The sequence below is a fragment of the Varanus komodoensis genome, unplaced genomic scaffold, assembly GCF_004798865.1.
Source record: "Varanus komodoensis strain SLA01 unplaced genomic scaffold, ASM479886v1 scaffold61, whole genome shotgun sequence".
In the NCBI taxonomy this organism is placed as follows: Eukaryota; Metazoa; Chordata; class Lepidosauria; order Squamata; family Varanidae; genus Varanus; species Varanus komodoensis.
Window position 1 is genome coordinate 3,055,660 of NW_025336236.1, and position 17,438 is coordinate 3,073,097.

At 40.1% G+C, this 17,438-nt stretch overlaps 1 protein-coding gene across 1 annotated transcript in view; it reads left to right on the forward strand.

Annotated features, from left to right (window-relative positions):
• The window catches only part of PTPRR (protein tyrosine phosphatase receptor type R), a 106,935-nt gene that overhangs the window by 55,037 nt on the left and 34,460 nt on the right, over positions 1-17,438 (forward strand). The window contains exons 3-6 of the mRNA XM_044449859.1: positions 7,359-7,472; positions 11,822-11,974; positions 14,173-14,283; positions 15,404-15,666. Coding sequence (XP_044305794.1) covers positions 7,359-7,472; positions 11,822-11,974; positions 14,173-14,283; positions 15,404-15,666 — 641 coding nt within the window. The remainder of the gene's footprint in view (positions 1-7,358; positions 7,473-11,821; positions 11,975-14,172; positions 14,284-15,403; positions 15,667-17,438) is intronic.

Consider the following 17,438-nt stretch of genomic DNA (forward strand, 5'->3'; position numbering starts at 1 on the left):
ATTTATAGGTTGCCTTTTTTTTTAAAAACATTTTTATGCCGCCCCATTCGCCGAAGCCTCGGGGCGGCTTACAACACTAAGTTAAAATAATTATAATATAAATCAAAAATATAAACATTAAATTAAAAATACAAAAATACAGTATAAAATAAGCTGCCCTGGCCAGATAAAATCCAATAATTTAAACAGTTAAAATGCCGCTTGAATAAAAAGGTCATTTTAAAGGTCATTCTTCCAAGGAGTTCAGAACATATAAAAAACACAGAATAGTACAAATGTAAAATTTTATCATAGAATGCAATGCATCTGTATATAACCCTTAGATCTTTGAAAAGCTGACCATACTTTACATATGCACACATATAGGAAGAGGGAGAGAGAGAATTATCCTAAAAATCAATAGAGAGGCTATTATTTCAATGGGACTATTAAGAAAATTACAAGGAGACAGTTGTATAATGGTTTCCAAAAAGTGACCCTTTATGATATAGATGCCTATTTTTGATAGCTAGAGAGAATTACATGTTGCTGGTGAAAAAGATAATTGGTTAATTTGGCAGATAAATGGAAAATGAATAAATTCAACTAAACATTGATTTCTTTAAAAGAAACCATTATAATTATATTTCCTCCTCTCTAAATTATTATTACATCACAGGTACAAAAAGACCATCTTCTGTAACTATACGTAACATTTGAAGAGACAATCTAATATTTTTGGTATCTTTAGTCTCTTCTGGCTGGGAGGAGGAGTACAATGCATCTTACACTGCAGGAGAAGGAGGCCTCATTTGATATTCTCAGAAAAAGAGATTTACTGTTCTGTAAAACATGGCATATGGACTAAAATTCATACAGCAGCAAACATTTAACCACCACTTGTTATAATGTAAAAGTCTCTAATGTGCACGATACTTGAAGCTATCAAGAGATGCATGTATGTAATCTGACATTAAAAATTAAATTTACAAATTTAATTTAGTCTTAAACATTAACACAAAAAGGAACTTCAAGGCCGGTATACATGAGCTGATTGTGACCAAGCTCAGCTAGAGAAAATGACTTGGAGTTTATATGAACTGCAGTATAATGTAGAATAGAAGTGCAAAAGGGTCTTGCAATAGAGCTGGTGGGCATCAAGAAGTTACTTGTAAAGTGAAGGATGTGACATTAGGATTTAGTTTACATCAAAAGCAGGGCACAGAATCATAATCTGCTTTTTGTCCTTGGATGGAATTTCAGAAAATGAGAAGTGCAAGTAAAGCAAAGTGCTTCTGAGTCTAATCAGTGCATCTGTACTTAGCCCTTGCCACTCAATAACCGTGATTATCAATGAATTAAGGTATGGGGGAGAAGCCCTAAAATGAGGGACAAGCCATTTTTCAGAGCAAAATGTGCTTGTGAAGGCTGCAGAAGGATCATCAAAGGAGCAGCCCCTCCAGTCAGAATCAAATGGCATCATAATCTTTGGCTTATTTTCAGCTAGTCCATACAGCAGTTTTGCCTTCATAGCTGCAAACACAAGAATAGAAGTAGAGTCGTGCTGTATCAGGACAAAGGCCCTTTTAGTCCTGCATCTAGTTCCCACAGTGGCCAGTTAGATACCTGTGAGAAGCCAACAAGTAGGACTTGAATACAATTGCCCCTTCTTGCTTGTGTTTTCCATGAAGTGGGAAGCGGTATGCTAGGAATAGGTAGTTATCAAGCTATAACTTGATAGGTAGTTATCAGTGTCCAAGCCACTGATGGCGTTGGTCTGTGAAAATACCTAATTCCTTTTGAAAACCATCCAAGTGGTGGCCATCACTATGTCTTATCATGGCAAATTGGCACTTCTGTTTGCTTCTTCATAATCTCCCAAAACAGTTTTCCAAGACCAGCCACACAATAGATGTGTACGATTGATATTGCCAATTTTATGTTTGCATTCTTTTTTTATCACAGCAACATGAATTTTCCTTTTTCACAGCAGCTGAGTCAGTGTTTTCACCAAGGAATCTCTCACAACTCCAAAATCCTTTTCCTGATAAGATACCACTAGCTCAGTCCCATCAGTGAATACGAAGAATCAGGGGGGTTCTTCCCAATGTGCTTATGTTGAGCTGTGCTTGCCAATTTGATGCCCACCTCTCCATCTATTCTGCTATCTGGTCTTCAACCATTTACCACTCCCTTTGGTCTATGATTGCTAGGTTTGTTTTGCAGAGTGATTTCATCAAAAGCTTTTTGAAAGTCCTACTCTACAATGTATACCAGAATCATGGTGCTTCGGAAAGGGTCTTTTTGATTTTGTCCCCATCCGTTTTTGTGTGAAATTGCAACCTGGAAGGAGCTTTAAAAAACTCAGATATTTTTACACAAGCACCCATAAAGAAAGGTGACATATATCCTCATGCTCAATGATGGATGTATGTTCAGTGTGCTATGCTCTCATGTACATATCATGAGATATCAAAGAAAATGCTGGAGTACCAGACAAAATGTGGTTCAAAACCCAAAGCTGAAATATAGTTCCAATCTAAAGCCACAGCATGGGAAAATGAAAGAAAGGTGTTTTATCTGGGGCTGCTCTGACCTTTTGCATTCCCTGAACACTTTGGGTGTCCCCAAAATAGCACATTTCACACACAGAACTGAAGCTAATGTCACAGTGTGCTAGTCGTTATTAAAAACTGAAGGAGAACTTTTTAAAGGAGGATACAAAATGTGAATCCCTGGTACTTAGGAATGAAATCTAGGTGTGCTTGCCATTTAACAGTTCCATTGAAACACAGTGTTCTGGTCATGTCCTAACAGTTGCCTGGCGGATAGATTTAACAGGCCCTCATTTTCCTTTGATGAATTTCCTGATGCAAAAATTCATCAAAGAAATAGAAATGGTTTTGCTGAAACAAAACAGATGTCTGGGGTGACTTTCTTCAGAATAACTGAAGAGAAGAATAAAAGAAAGCATCACATTTCAGACATACCCAGAAAGGAAAATGCATCCATTGTGTGATAAGAGCAGCTCTGCCCTAACTCAAAATGAATTTTAAGGGGTTTCATTCACTTTCTTATCTGCATTGTTCATTTGCTAGAGCAAGCAGAGGGCCAAAGTACAAGCTAAAGAATTACAACTAGAACATAGTTAATGTTTGCACATGGCTTCCAGCCTTTAAAGCTATATAAAGTTTATCAGATCTATAATGTATAGACCTATAAGACCTTAGACATATAAGACAAAATAGGTTCATTATACTAATAGTAGTAACCACAGTCTTCAAAAAGAGAAATGTCAAGTCATTTCCTTTGCCTAGTCTTTTTTTTTTTTAGGTAGAAGGATTACAAATTTATCAAATATTTATCAAATATAAATATAAGGTATTTTAATGCACTTTAAATGAAGATATTTATTTATCAAATAAATCAATCTATATTTGCCTACATTCAAACTCTTCTTGATTTCTCACTATATATTTTGCATTTCATTTTCTTTTGACTACAGTTCTCTTTCCTACCCAAGCATGTGACTGTATACACCTGAGGATAATATTTGAAGTTGATTCTAGTCCACAAAAGCATGTACCAAAATAAATGTGTTAGCCTTAAGATGCCTTTTGTTGGTTTTGCTATCACAAACTAGCATGACTTCTTATCTGGAAATCTAACTTTCAGAGTGACAGGAGAGGCTATGATTTAATGGAATCATTTTTATTTCATGTGTGTGTGGTGTGCTGTGAGTGGGTGTGCTAGAGAAGATTAATTTTGCTTTCTAGAGTAGCTTCTGTGTTTTACCATGTCTGGAAGTGCTGCATGAATTTCTATAGCAGGCAACCTGACTTAGACACTTAAATGCGATTTACCAGTTTCCTTTGAAAGTATTGACAGACCTGCAGTCAAAACCAGGTCAAACATTGGTATGCTGGCAGTTTCCTGCTTCCTGTGACATGGCTGTGACCTGTTGGCCATGGAAGGTCACTTCTTTGGGACTCTTTGTGCTTGCCATGTAATGCATACAAGCCGTGCATTACACACCACACATTCTGGTCTTGTGGCATGGAAAGTCTCCCTGCCAATGCCAGCAACCCTAATGAATGAAGCACGCCTGGGATCTATTTACAGCCTTTGCTGCTACATAAGAGGAAATATCCCATCTGCTCTTTGATAAGAACTGTTTTAAAGAGAGACACTCCTGGAGCACTTCTGTTTTCTCAGAGCAGCCAATGAGGTTTTCAAGGTCATTCTGCACACATTAAAATGTGGATTTAAATTTTCAAATAAGTGGCTATCAGCCTCATACCCAGGGCTGTATTATGACCCGCGTGGATCTATCAACCAAATGCAGCTGGATAACCTTGCATTTCAGTGGCATTTGAGTAAAATTTCCAAAGCTTGTGGACGAGTTTTTTTCAGTACAAACATGCTGTTTCTAAAACTTTCCTCATACCCACACACAAAACACACAAAGAATGGCAAGCTAAAAGGAAAAATTGGGCTCAGCACCATTCATGGTTTTCTTTATTATATCTGACTTTTTCTGTTTCTATAGTAGAGAATTTCTGGCAATTATGCCATGTTGTTTAAAAGAGGAAACCAGCCCCAGACAGCAAGGTTTTGGACCCTTTTAAACTGACTTTGAACCATCCCTTTACCATTACTTTTTCTTTTAAGTAAGTTTTATTTTTATTTTTATTTTTCTACTAACTGACAAAAAGAAACTAAAAACCATCACTCATCGGAAACATCAGACCTACTGGGTCAGCCCCCCATACTTTTTTTTATAGTAATCCATAAACATATTTATGTCTATGCATAGTCCCATTTCTCTAGCCAATAATAAAAAGAATTCCAAGTTTGATAGAAGTATGTATCCTCTTTCTCCTTCAGAGACAACCTTTACCGTTACTTTTAAGAGGCCCCCTACAATTTTATATTCAAATAGATTACAACTCTGTGGAGAAAACGTAGAGCAAGCCTTTCAAGGCAACATTGAGGGGGAATGATTGTTGAAAGCTGGCTGTATTTAAGTGGTAAGTGCACTACTTTCTACGATCCCCTGAGTGGTGAAGCCAGCAGAGTTTCTTTGACTTATAAATTGGTTCATGGACTTGTTGGAGGAGATCAGTCCCACAATGAGCTTCTTTCTAAGATGCCTTGAGATGTGTATCTGATGAGCGCCAATACTTTCTAGATACATAAAGGGATAGCTATAGCACAAGAGGAAGGAGACATCTGATGATGCTTGGGAAGCTTAAGGGCCTGTCTAATAAATATCCCAGACTCTGTAAGCTAGGATAGGTACATTTCTCAGTAGGATGCTCTGCTTATGCCCCAAACATATATCTTCCATATAAAAGGCATGCATTTGGGTTTAAGTGGAGCTTTCACTTTGCCTAATTGTTCCTCTATAGCGGCCTCCCCCTACCTAAAGCCCTGCTTTATTGGGCTAGAGTATTGGACTCTACCTGAATACTAGACTCTGTGGTATTATTCTGCAACCTCACCCCAATGGTCATGCTCATTAGGCTTGATGAAGTTTTAGTCCGATGCATCTGGAATGAGCCAGGTTAGGGTAGGCTGCAGGAGAAAGTACTTTTCTACACAACGTTGTTAATCCACTGTAACTAATGAAGTTTTGTTGCAGAAATGAGATCCCAGCCCTAAACATTTCCTTTCACATGTTTACCTTACAGGGGCTCTAGATGGCACAATGATCAGAACAATGCTACAATGTAGAACAGCACAATGATACGTGCAGAAAAAGTGTTTCCTTTTGCACTCTATTTCCCTGCCTTCAAAAAAGGTTGATGAAAGAGCTGTTTAGAAATGGAAGCAAAATTAGTGGATCATGTCATCTTCATCACTAGTTAAAAAAGGTAGACAATGAAAACTCCCATGAGTAGGAAATGTCCAGCAACTGGATATCAGTTGTGGATGCTGCTGCATTGTTCTTATCTTTGCAGGTTTCTTTCTTTTTAGTTTTTAGCTTTTAAACTTCATCTTTCCAGTTACTTATTGACACTGTGAACCCTTCACATTAATAGCCTGAAGCAAAGAAACATGGAAACTGTTGCTAACACTTGCAATAGCTATGTAGATTAATAAATTGCACTGGGAAATTGCGTCCTGATGAGTAACTGTCTTTCTACCCTCCGGGCTTTCTGAATCATGGCTGCCAGCACATATAGACCTGCTGGCAGCCATGATACTGTAGGGAGCAATATCATACAGGATAAACAGTACAGATCAGCAAGGAGTAATGTGCTTAATTGTATTGCTTGTCCTTGGTTCAACACTTCCTCTGTCAAATTAAAGGTGTCAGCAATATTCAAAGAATGTTTCAGGTGCTGGTGATCTGCTACTTCCTTGGTTTCAGGTGAAGCTTAATGACCAAGAAATAAAATGATTTTTTTTTCTTACAAAGCAATCTATGCCAGGGGGTAGACATTGCAAGGATTGTGGACCAGATCCTGCTCAAGGAGGTTTTCCCATTCCAGAAAATTCCCACCCACCTGCCACGTGACATGGCTAATTCTGCAAAGTGAAAGATTATGTGTTCTGACATCAGCCACTGTTAATGCTGAGATGAGCAGGATTGGAGAGTTGTAATCTGATATTCAATTTTACAAGCAGGGTGGATTCTCCCAGTGACATACAGTCTAAGAAAGCAGGTCATTGTAGTGCGGATGCTTGTAATGCAGTATGTAGAGCTTTCTTTAGCTCTTTCTAGGGAACGTTTGAGACTAGGAATTGATGGGGACAGTCAAAACTGATGAATGAATCATCAGAAATACTTCATTTGCATCAGGGCTCTACCACACAGCCTGTTTGGAATGTCAGCATTCAGTTCAGGAAGTGTCCGTGGGAAATGACAATAAAGGTAGGCACCTGATGCTGTTTAGCATACATTCTACAGTTCTAGAAATAACCCTGTGCAATTGTCTGTTGCTTTATTCCACAGAAGTGAAATAGCAGTCAGAAGTAAACCTCAGTTTATTGTAAGCAGTACAACATTCACCTAATGTTGTCACCCTGGCAGCGGTCCTGCAGCTTGCACTCCAACTGATGCCTGGAGGACTTTTTTCTGGGTAGAAGTTTTAGGACTGCAGCCAAAAAAATTAGGTTCAGGTTTCTTGACCTCATTATGAACTATGAAAAAATGTGATGTTAGCATTCTTTAAATTAACCACCTGGAAGTCAGCACAGCCCCCCCTACCCACCCCAGTCCAGTGTACGTTCCTTATTTAAAATGCAAATTGACTTCACACATTGACATCCTGGGAAAAACCATTTACACAATTCACGGAGGTCATTCATTAGCAGGGAACTGCCTGTACCTAGCAAGATTAGCATTTGTCTGTCTGGGGTTTGTTTTGCAGACTTTGCAAATGGATGTAAACAAGCTGAATATCACGTTGCTTCGGATTTTCCGCCAGGGAGTGGCAGCAGCTTTAGGACTGCTGCCGCAGCAAGTGCACATCAACAGACTCATTGTAAGTAACAAGCGTTTCGTGTAACCATTTTGATTGCCTGGCTTCCATGCTCTGGGAATAAAAGCCAGCAGAGCTTCATGCAAAGGCTTCCTATAATCGCTGGCTGCAGTGGTGAGAGGTCATGTCCACCAGAGTGCTTTGGTATGGCTGCTTCTGGTAGAATGGAGGTGGACAGCTTGTGGCCCACCAGATGCTGTTGGACTGCAGCTCCCATCGTCTCTCAACATTGACTCAGCTAGCTTGGGCTGATGCATGTGCAACAGCATTTGGAAATCTACATGTTGCTTGGCACTATTGCAGAGTACAGTTTTCATATCAATATGAGTAAGTATGAAAATACATATGCAAAACGTTCCAGGATTGCCCTTAACACCAAAACAGCCCGAATGATAATACCATCAGCTGGGGGTCCAGGATCAAGTCACATGACCACATTGCTCATGGCCATCCACCTTTCTTTCATACCTTTCAGAGGGTAAACAGGTTCCATGCAAGCTCTTCCATGGACTGTTCTGGATTGGATTCAGCTACATCGTTCCCTGATGGATCTGTGGTGGAGCTCAGAAGCACCACATGCAAGATATTACTATGAACAACCTATTGTAGGCACTGAAAATGTGCCTGCCAATAGTTATAAGAATGTGTTTGATTCTGAATCAAATGAATGTTCTACATCAAGAAGCAGGCAGCCTCCAGAGGTTTTGGACTGCAACTCCCATAAGCCCACATCCAGCATAGCTGGTGTTCCAGGACTATGGAAGTTGTACTCTGAAACATTTGAAGGGTACCAGGTTGCCTACCCCAGATCTGACAGAGGGAGCATCCAGATTTTGTTTAAGTGCTTCCATCTGCGTTTCTCAGATTGACAGTCATCAGTAATTCCATTCACTATTTCATGTAATCATAAAATGCGTAACAATTTTATTCCTATTTACAAATGTGCAGTTGCACTATATATATTAATGCATATGTATACCCAAACATTTCTTAGGTGAGAATCTGTGAGACCTGGAAAAAGCTGGTCCACTATGGAACCTCAGGACAGATTCATAGAAATATATTCATTTGATTCTGTCATATATTGACAATCCTACTTATGTCAGTCCTACATGATGGGTGGACTGTCCCCTACCTTGTGGCAGCTTCCACCCCAGAATACTTAGGCTGACTATGGGCCTTAACTAGCCCCACAATCTCTTTCACTGGTACTTTAATCTAAAGACTTGCTGGCAGTGGAAGCTGTGAGATTCTGCCTCACACGCATCCTCTGTACATTGCCTCACACAGGGGTCATTTTCAAACCAGATAATAATGTGAGTCAAAACACAGGGTTGGATCTAACCTGAGTTAGTTGTATTTACTTTCCATTGAAATCAGTGGAAGTTAAGTCATGGCCAACTTGTTCCATAGATTACAATGAGACCCATGCTCAATTAGCTTAGTATGGGCCCAGACCATAGTAATTAAACTATGCTCCTGAGGATGGTAAGATAGGCTTGCGGGCCACAGAGCAGCCACATTCTTTCTTCAAGATAGGGATTGGCCAACTGGCAATATTCCAGATGGATTGTGTTAAACAAAGTTGCCCAAACTTGAGACCAGAATGAGGTGTCGATCAAAAATTTCAAGGGGCAACATGTTCCTTCCTGGGATTCTGCCTGGGCCGAGTTTCCCAATAAATTTAACTTTGGTTTCATTAACAGGATTAGCCTGTCTACAGTGTCATGCATCATGACAGGCACTGCTCGGCGCTCCTCAGGAGTGTTGTTTGTACCTGTTCTAAAAAATGCAAGACTCTTGTTGACTTTGGAATTTGGGCCACCATCACTGGCTGTGTTTATCTAGATTCTAACACTACAAGATCTTACATGATGTTGTTGTTGTTTTGTCATCGTTGTTAGAAACAGTATGCCTGAGAGCTTCCCAAAAGATATTGGTGTAACTCTCTCCCTGCTCCACACCATCCAAAGAGCCAAACTACATGTCATGCTAGCTAAACATGTAGCATATAACCAAGCTGCTTTGTTTTACTTACTCTAGTGTAAGATCTTGATAAACTTGAACACTGGGCTGAAACCAACGGAATGAAATTCAATAAGAACAAGTGCCAAGTCCTCCACCTGGGAAAAGGAAACCAAAGGCATCAATACAAGATGGGGAATACGTGGCTTAACAGAACTGAACAAGAAAAAGATCTTGGAGTAATTGTGGGCAACAGGCTAAATATAAGCCAGCAATGTGATGCAGCTGCCAAAAGGGCAAATGCTATTTTGGGATACATTAACAGAAATATTACTTTCAAATCACAAGAAGTGGTAGTTCCTCTATACTCTGGACTAGTCAGACCTCACCTGGAATACTGTGTCCAGTTCTGGGCACCAATTTAAGAAAGATGCAGGTCAATTAGAAAGGGTCCAGCGGAGGGCAACAAAAATGAGCCAGGGTTTGGAAACACTGCCCTATGAGGAGAGACTGGGAGAACTGGGCATGTTCAGCCTTGCGAAGAGAAGACTGAGGGGGGACATGATATCCCTCTATAAGTACCTCAAAGGCTGTCACAAAGAGGAAGGTCAAGATCTCTTCTGGCTGATGCCAGAGTGTAGGACATGGAATAATCCATTCAAGTTGCAACAACCCAGATTCAGGCTGGACATCAGGAAAAGCTTCCTCACAGTCAGAGCAATACGACAGTGGAACCAGCTGCCTAGAGAGGTGGTGGGCACTCCCACACTGGAGACATTCAAAAAGAACCTGGACAGCCCTCTGAGTGGGATGGTGTAACGTAGTGTCCTGCACCAGCAGGGGGTTGGACTTGATGACCTTCATGGCCCCTTCCAGCTCTTCTAGTCTACGATTCTATGATTCTAGTGTAAGAGCACCTGGTTCCCTGATCCAGACTGGGACAAGTCTGCTCTGGGAGCATGCTCGCCCATTATTTCCACAGAATTCTTTCCTCCTCCCAGCCCTCATGGGGGTTGGGTGGGTAGGTGGTAAAACAGAAGAAAACATTCTTCCTTGATTCCTACCGAAGTGTTTTTTTTCTTAATGCTCTCTGCATGGGCTGGTGGATTTTAGAAAAAAAAATGGATGGAAAGGAAGGTTTAATCCTCCATAGTAGGCTGGACTCCGTTTGTTTCACTAATGAGAGCAGTTATTTTAGAGTAAGTTCAATGACTTTGTGCAGCCGAATGTGCACTTTATGCCCTCAACAGGTGCTTGTGTGGGTTTTGCTGCACTAAGAAATATCTGGATATTTTATTTATTTATTTATTTATTTATTTATTTATTTAAAACATTTCTAAGCCACCCCATTCGCCAAAGCTTCAGGGCGGCTCACAACATAAAATTAAAATATGCAACATTCAAATATACAACAAATTAACATTAATGTCTATCAGATTGGATTGAATGTAGCAATCCAGCTGCTCACAGATTCATTTGCCACTTCATAATTTGGCATTTAAGATCTCACAATCCTGACACTTGTTGGTGTGACCTGTGGTTGGATGATTGTATGTCACCTGTACCATGACTGTGGAGCTAACGTGTCTGCTGTTATTGTGGTCAGAGTTTGCTGAAGCAGACTGAATGAAGTTGAGGTTGATCTGACATCCTCATGATGGTGAGAACTCAAGTTTGCTTAAGGGTAATATGCCACATTAGAAAATTGTGAATTTCTATTAGCAGAAAAGGAAATGAAGGGCCAGTTATGGTCCATGGATCTAGAAAGCACGCTGGTCTTGTTTCATCACAACAATGGCTTGCTCTAACTCCTGGAATTTTACATCAACATAACTGACTGCAAACCACTGAAATGCTACTACAACCCCAGCTGAATATCACATCTTGGATACTGCATGGATCCTCCATGAATCCTACTGCAGTTTCTGCCAAGTTCAAACATGCATGTAGATCTAGAATGCATATTTTGGGAATGTGAGTTTTGTTGTGCATGGATCCTGGATGGAGCAGATTCCAGGATCTATGGGGTCCAGTTCAAATTGATCCAGTTTGGTCTGGACAACTCTAGGTTTTTCAAGAATTTCCTCTTTCCTCATATATGGCACCCAGATCTGAAAAAATGCTGATCATAGTGCCAGGAAGAGGGAATTTCTAACATCTGAAGTGCCATTTTGGATTTTCAAAATACCAACTTGGATTCAATATGATATCTAAGGAAATACTATGCTCAGTCCAAATAAGTTCTGATTTAAACTAGGAAAAATCATGAATCGCTATTGTCTCTGGAGCACTTATGAAAACAGCAAGACTTAACAGCAGGCCTTATATTTGTGTTATTCTTTAGAGTCAGTGATTCTTTTTAATTTTATGATTTTGGATTTTGCTAGGGCAAGAAGAACTGTGTTGAGCTCTTTGTATCACCAGTAAATCGGAAAGGAATTTCTGATACCCTGCCATCAGATGAAGTCCTGAGGTCTCTGAATATCCATGTTCTACACCAAAGTTTATCCCAGTTTGGAATTACAAAAGTCTCCCCAGAGGTGAGTAATCTTTGGCATAAACTGTTGCATCTCACCATAGAATACACATCTCTTCAGTGCTATAAACACATCTCTTTAAGGCTTGTTTTTCTAAAATTGAGGGAGAGAGCTCATAGAGTACACCGTAAAGGTATATGTTCCTAGTCACACCAAAACACAAATTCATGAAAGATCCAGCTGCAAATGGCATGGAGAAGAGAACCCTGGACCTAAGGTAGATGATCATTAAGAACGTTAAAATGTTAAAATTAAGAGAGGATTTTGTGCCACAAGGGCCAGATCAAGGCAGATTGCTGACTAAACCAAATGGGAAGAAGGAGCTCTCTCCCTCCATTCCCTCCATGAGAAGAAACCAGCCAGACTGACAGCTGAATCTTTCTTTATCACGGGCAATGGAAGAGCATCCTCTGTTGTGCCTGAGGGCAGGAGGCTAGTTTAGGCACCACATCACAGGATGCATGGCACCTACGGCACTGTCCCCCTACCTCTTGCTCCTCCTTCCATCCCCTGCATTGTAGACACTCATGTGAAAGATTGCTCCTCTCCAAAGGGAAAGGAGAGACAGTGGGAGAAGAAGCAACCCTTCCGATAGTCACTGGCCATTAAGAGCCTAAAACAAGGAAGACCAGCCAAGTTAAACATATTCAACCAGTTCTGGCCTCCCAGTGGTCTGGAATGTCTATTGTCAGAGTCACTAGGCTGTAATGGAGCCAGTGTGGTGTAGTGGCTAAGAGCCTGGGACTGGGACTCAGACGATCTGGATTCTAGTCCCCACTCAGCCATGGAGCCAACTGGGTGACTTTGGGCCAGTCACAGACTCTCAGCCTAGCCTACCTCACAGGGTGGTTGTTGTGGGGATAAGATGGAGGAGGAGAATGATGTAAGCTGCCTTGAGCCCTTTGTAGGAAAAAGGCAGGATATAAATCAATCAATCAATCAATCAATCAAGGATCACTGAAAGATAATTAGACCAATGCCAAATCTCATTACATTGTATTACAATAATCAGAAAAGAAAATAAGTAGCCTGGACACAAAATTCAGAAGTAGCAAAATGCTCTTTTTGAAACCAAGTACTTTAAATTTTAGCCTTTTAGAAACTTTAGTAAAATGTATACAATCATGTCTACCCAAACATTAGCTATGTTTGAAGACATCAATTCTGTTTGAACCAAAATTTAGTTTCATTCTGTTCTGAGTATATATCAATAGATCCTCATTTATGCTTTGATAGAAAAATACCCTCCAATTCCCAGCATGCCCCAGCCAGAATGGGTAGCTGGGGCATGCTGGGAGTTATAGACTGCTAGTGGTCTAATTTGCATAGAATTGCATCCTTCGTGACTGAAAAGGGCATAGGAGGACTTAAGAACACAAAAAGTGTGGTGATGAATCAGACCAAAGGCTTATTTGGTCCAGCATTCTGTTCTCACAGGGATGGATCAGACACCTGTGCGAAGCCCACAAGAAGGACTTGAGTGCAATAGCACCCCCTGCTTGGGTTGCCCAAGTGCACTGTGGCCAGTGCCAGCCCTACATTAAAAATTTCCAGTGAAACAAAAGGGTTTTAAGTTAGACTTATGCTGGATGCAACCAGCAGGCCCTGCTCAGCAAGGAGGATGATGGCAACCCAAACAGGGATAGGCCCTCCCAAGCCTCTGAGCCATCAGCCCTGCCTTCCCTTGTCCTTCCCTGATGCCAAGCCTGATAGAAATAGAGTTCATGTATCTATTTTTTTTACACAGTCACATTCTTTGTTCATCAGCACTTTCTTACACCTTCACTCACTGCCTTTGGATCTCTGCAAAGGTTAAAGATTAACACCAACCTTATGTAGCCTGTTGAAGGAGTCACGGAAGGAGATGCCCAACAAATCTACTGAAAGTGTAAACAACTCCCACCACCTTCTCACCTACCAAACGAGATTGTTTCCCAGAAGGAACTAGGTTTGCTTATGTAGCTCAATCCAAAGAATTTAGAACTGCTCATTAAGAAGTTATGAAAGCAATCTTTTAACCATGTGAGAATAATTATCTCCAACTAGTTAGAAGAATGATTGGTAGTGATCATCCAGCCATTTTAGAGTACAGGCAAATAAAGCAAGGATAGTATTTCATAATTCTCAAGCATACACCCAGAGCCATGTAATGACATGTCATTCCTTTTGTGTGTGTGTATGTGTTTGTTGCGAATCAAAAGAAAAATGTGTTGCAAGGCAAGCACGAATCGGGTAAACTCTGGAGCAAAGAAGGATTTTATGCTGTCATCATATTTCTCAGCATCTTCGTCATTATTGTGACATGTCTGATGGTAAGTTAGTTTCTTTGATTTTTTCTACCTATGCATATCTGAAAAGCAAACCCAAATAATTTGCACAACTCTGTCCAATTTTTAACCACTTTTGTATCAAAACTAATACAGAATTCTGTAAAGACAAAATCAGCTGCAAGGATGCAGATGTCTAGAAAAAAATACCCTTGGGGTGCCTCATAAAAGGCACTTCTCACATGAGTTTTCTGAGGGCTAAATTGTCACCTGCATGTGATCATGCCCATCTTTGCAGGCACGTGCATCCCTCTTCAAAAATGGATAATTACACTGCTCAGCCAGGTAGAGTAGCAGGGTCTAGAGCCCAGCCCTCAGTTCCCCTAGGAAGCAGATATTGGCGTGCATTCCACTCTGGAGGTCATCCTCTGCCTGTGGAACCTGGGCAGCTGCATTGATGGATGCAGGCACCATTTGCACACATGGTTCCCCACATGGTTTCAAGCCCATTCAGCTAGGCTTTAAATGGCTGAAATGCGAAGGCTGAAATGCCTCCCCTAAGGTGCCTACAGGTTTCAGTCCCTTTGAAGCACCACTTCACACACAAGGCAGGAGATTTCCCTAGCCCTGAAGAGCAGACTTGGGTGGGCAGAAAGGCCTACAGAGGCAGGGGTGATCCATGAAAATCTTCCATCTGTTTTTCTACTGGTGGACTCATCCAGTCCCTGGGGTTTTCTTGTGTGCTGCCTTGGAACCAACCCACTGAGAAGAACAAAATGTAATGTTCTGTAATGGGAAGAAGCATGGAACCCAAAATGAGGAGAGAAGGGAAGGTCGTCCAACACCCCTCTTTGTGACAGGGAGTTAGGTATTATATCCCAACATTTTCCTCTTTACAGTAATTGTGACTCAATTATGTCTCTTTAATAAAACAAATATTAAATTTGGTAACAATAAAATCAAAGCTGCAGGAAATGCAAAAAATAGTTTTCCTAATGGAAAGGATGCATATTCCATAGAAAAGAACCCCGTGGAACAAAATGAGAGGTTGTTGGATATATATTTCTTTTCATGTTTCTTCATAATAATATCCAGTTTATTAATATCAAGTTTGTGACTTTTCTGTATTTAAGATAAAATCAGCTCTTTTTTCTGTTTTCAATAGATTCTGTACCGACTGAAAGAGAAAATACAATTCTCAGTGAGACAAGATAAGAACAAAAAACAGGAAATACACCTTTCAGCCATCCCTCTGCAGAGAGCTCAATCTGAGTACAAAACAGCAAACAGGATGGTCCAGCCTGAACAGGCTCCCAAAGCTGTAAATGTTGTAGTAGATCCTCAAGGACAATGTGCTCCTGAGATCAAGCCCACCCTTTCTGCCAGTCCATCACCTTTCAAAATGAAACCAGTGGGACTTCAAGAAAGGTAGGATGGATGGATGGATGGATGGATGGATGGAAACTTTTATAACTGTCTTTCTTTAAAGTGTTACACTATAGGGTAAGATTTGATGGGTATTCCATGCTGTTATGAAAATAAAGATTACAACTTACCCTTCACTTACTAGGTATTTAATTAATGTTTAGAAATGGTATCATAATCTTAACAGATATTAATTTCTGTCTTAATTCAAACAATGCATTGAGTAAAGTTATGCATTTTTGTTTATGTGGCACTGTACCGTGTACGACACACCAACACACACATACCTGTATAGGAAGGCTAAATCACCACCTGTAATAGCACAATGGTTGGGGAATTTCATGTAACTTTTGGTTTTTGAATGGGTGGTCTTTTGACATAACCTCCAAATGGGTAAATATATAGTTATTTGGCTGCCTTACTTGAAGTTTATACCTGTTTTACATAATGGTAGTCCATTCTGTTATATACTAATACATAGGGATACATAATATATACATCACTAATGTTGTATATCTAAGTCTTACCCAAAAAAATTATGATGAAAACACACAAACTTGTTTGGAGAGTTAGAATTAAAGATGGATGAATCTCCCTGTTTTGGCTTCTATAATTTTCAAACTTTCTGAAGCACACATTCACTCCCTCTCTTTTCTTGTATCTGTTTGCAAATTGAGAAAAAGTTCACAATTAAACTTCATATGCATTTCTCAGTTACACATATGTATGCATAAATCCTATATATAGATCACTTTCAAATTACATAAATTAATGTCAATAGACTTATGCCATGATCTAAAGCAACATGGGCAGAGTAAGGTTGTACATGCCCAGTCCCTGTGAAAAAGTTATAGTCCAATCCATCCCCTGAGGCAGTGCTGAGAACTACCTTCAGCTAGCTGTTTCTCATTCTGAACAACTGAGCTAGGGAATTCTCACTTTTCTTATGGGACATCATGTATACAAGCCCAATTGTTGGACTACAGAGGGGAATCATATTTGCAACCCATCTTTGCTCTCAAGATTCCTGTTCTGCTGGAGATCCTTATGTGGGAAGCCTGTGACCCTGTGCATAGTACCCCGATCTAGGTTTCAGTATGAATTCACCTTAAAGCAGCAATCTCGTTCATTTCCATTCAATGTTAAATCATCTGTGTGACAGAAGTAAGCCAAGCAACTGAGGGTGTGGGAAGGGGGAATGAACTTGAATGTGGAACTGATGAGATAGCCACTTAAGAATATAAGAACTTCCCTGATGGATCCAGTCTAAGAACAGTTCTACATATTGGAGAAGCAGTTCTGCAAACAACATATTGCGGGAAATGCATATAAAAAATATGGGTGAATTTTAATGTGGACCTTCTGCCCGACATTTACAAACTGATGCAGAAATGGAATGCAAATGGAACCCAGATGTTTAGAGAAACTAATAATCAGGAGTTAAAGACAATCCACACCCCTAACAAAAGTAAACTGTTTCATATAATTGCGATTTAGCTTCTCATGGCTAATATCCAACAAAAGTGCAATCATCCATGACTCTACCTAGTCCTTCGTAAAGATGAGATATTCTACTAGGTTTTAAAAACTATTTAATCTAGTGCCCATCGCAACACATGGTAATTATAAATTTCATAACTCAATTATATATAAAGTGTAGCAGTGCTAAATTTTAATGTCTTGCATCATAATATAATCAGCTTCATTGGTTCCAGTGTAGTGACTGAGAGAAATATATGCTTCTTATATAACTCTCTCAGTCCTCTGAAAGACCA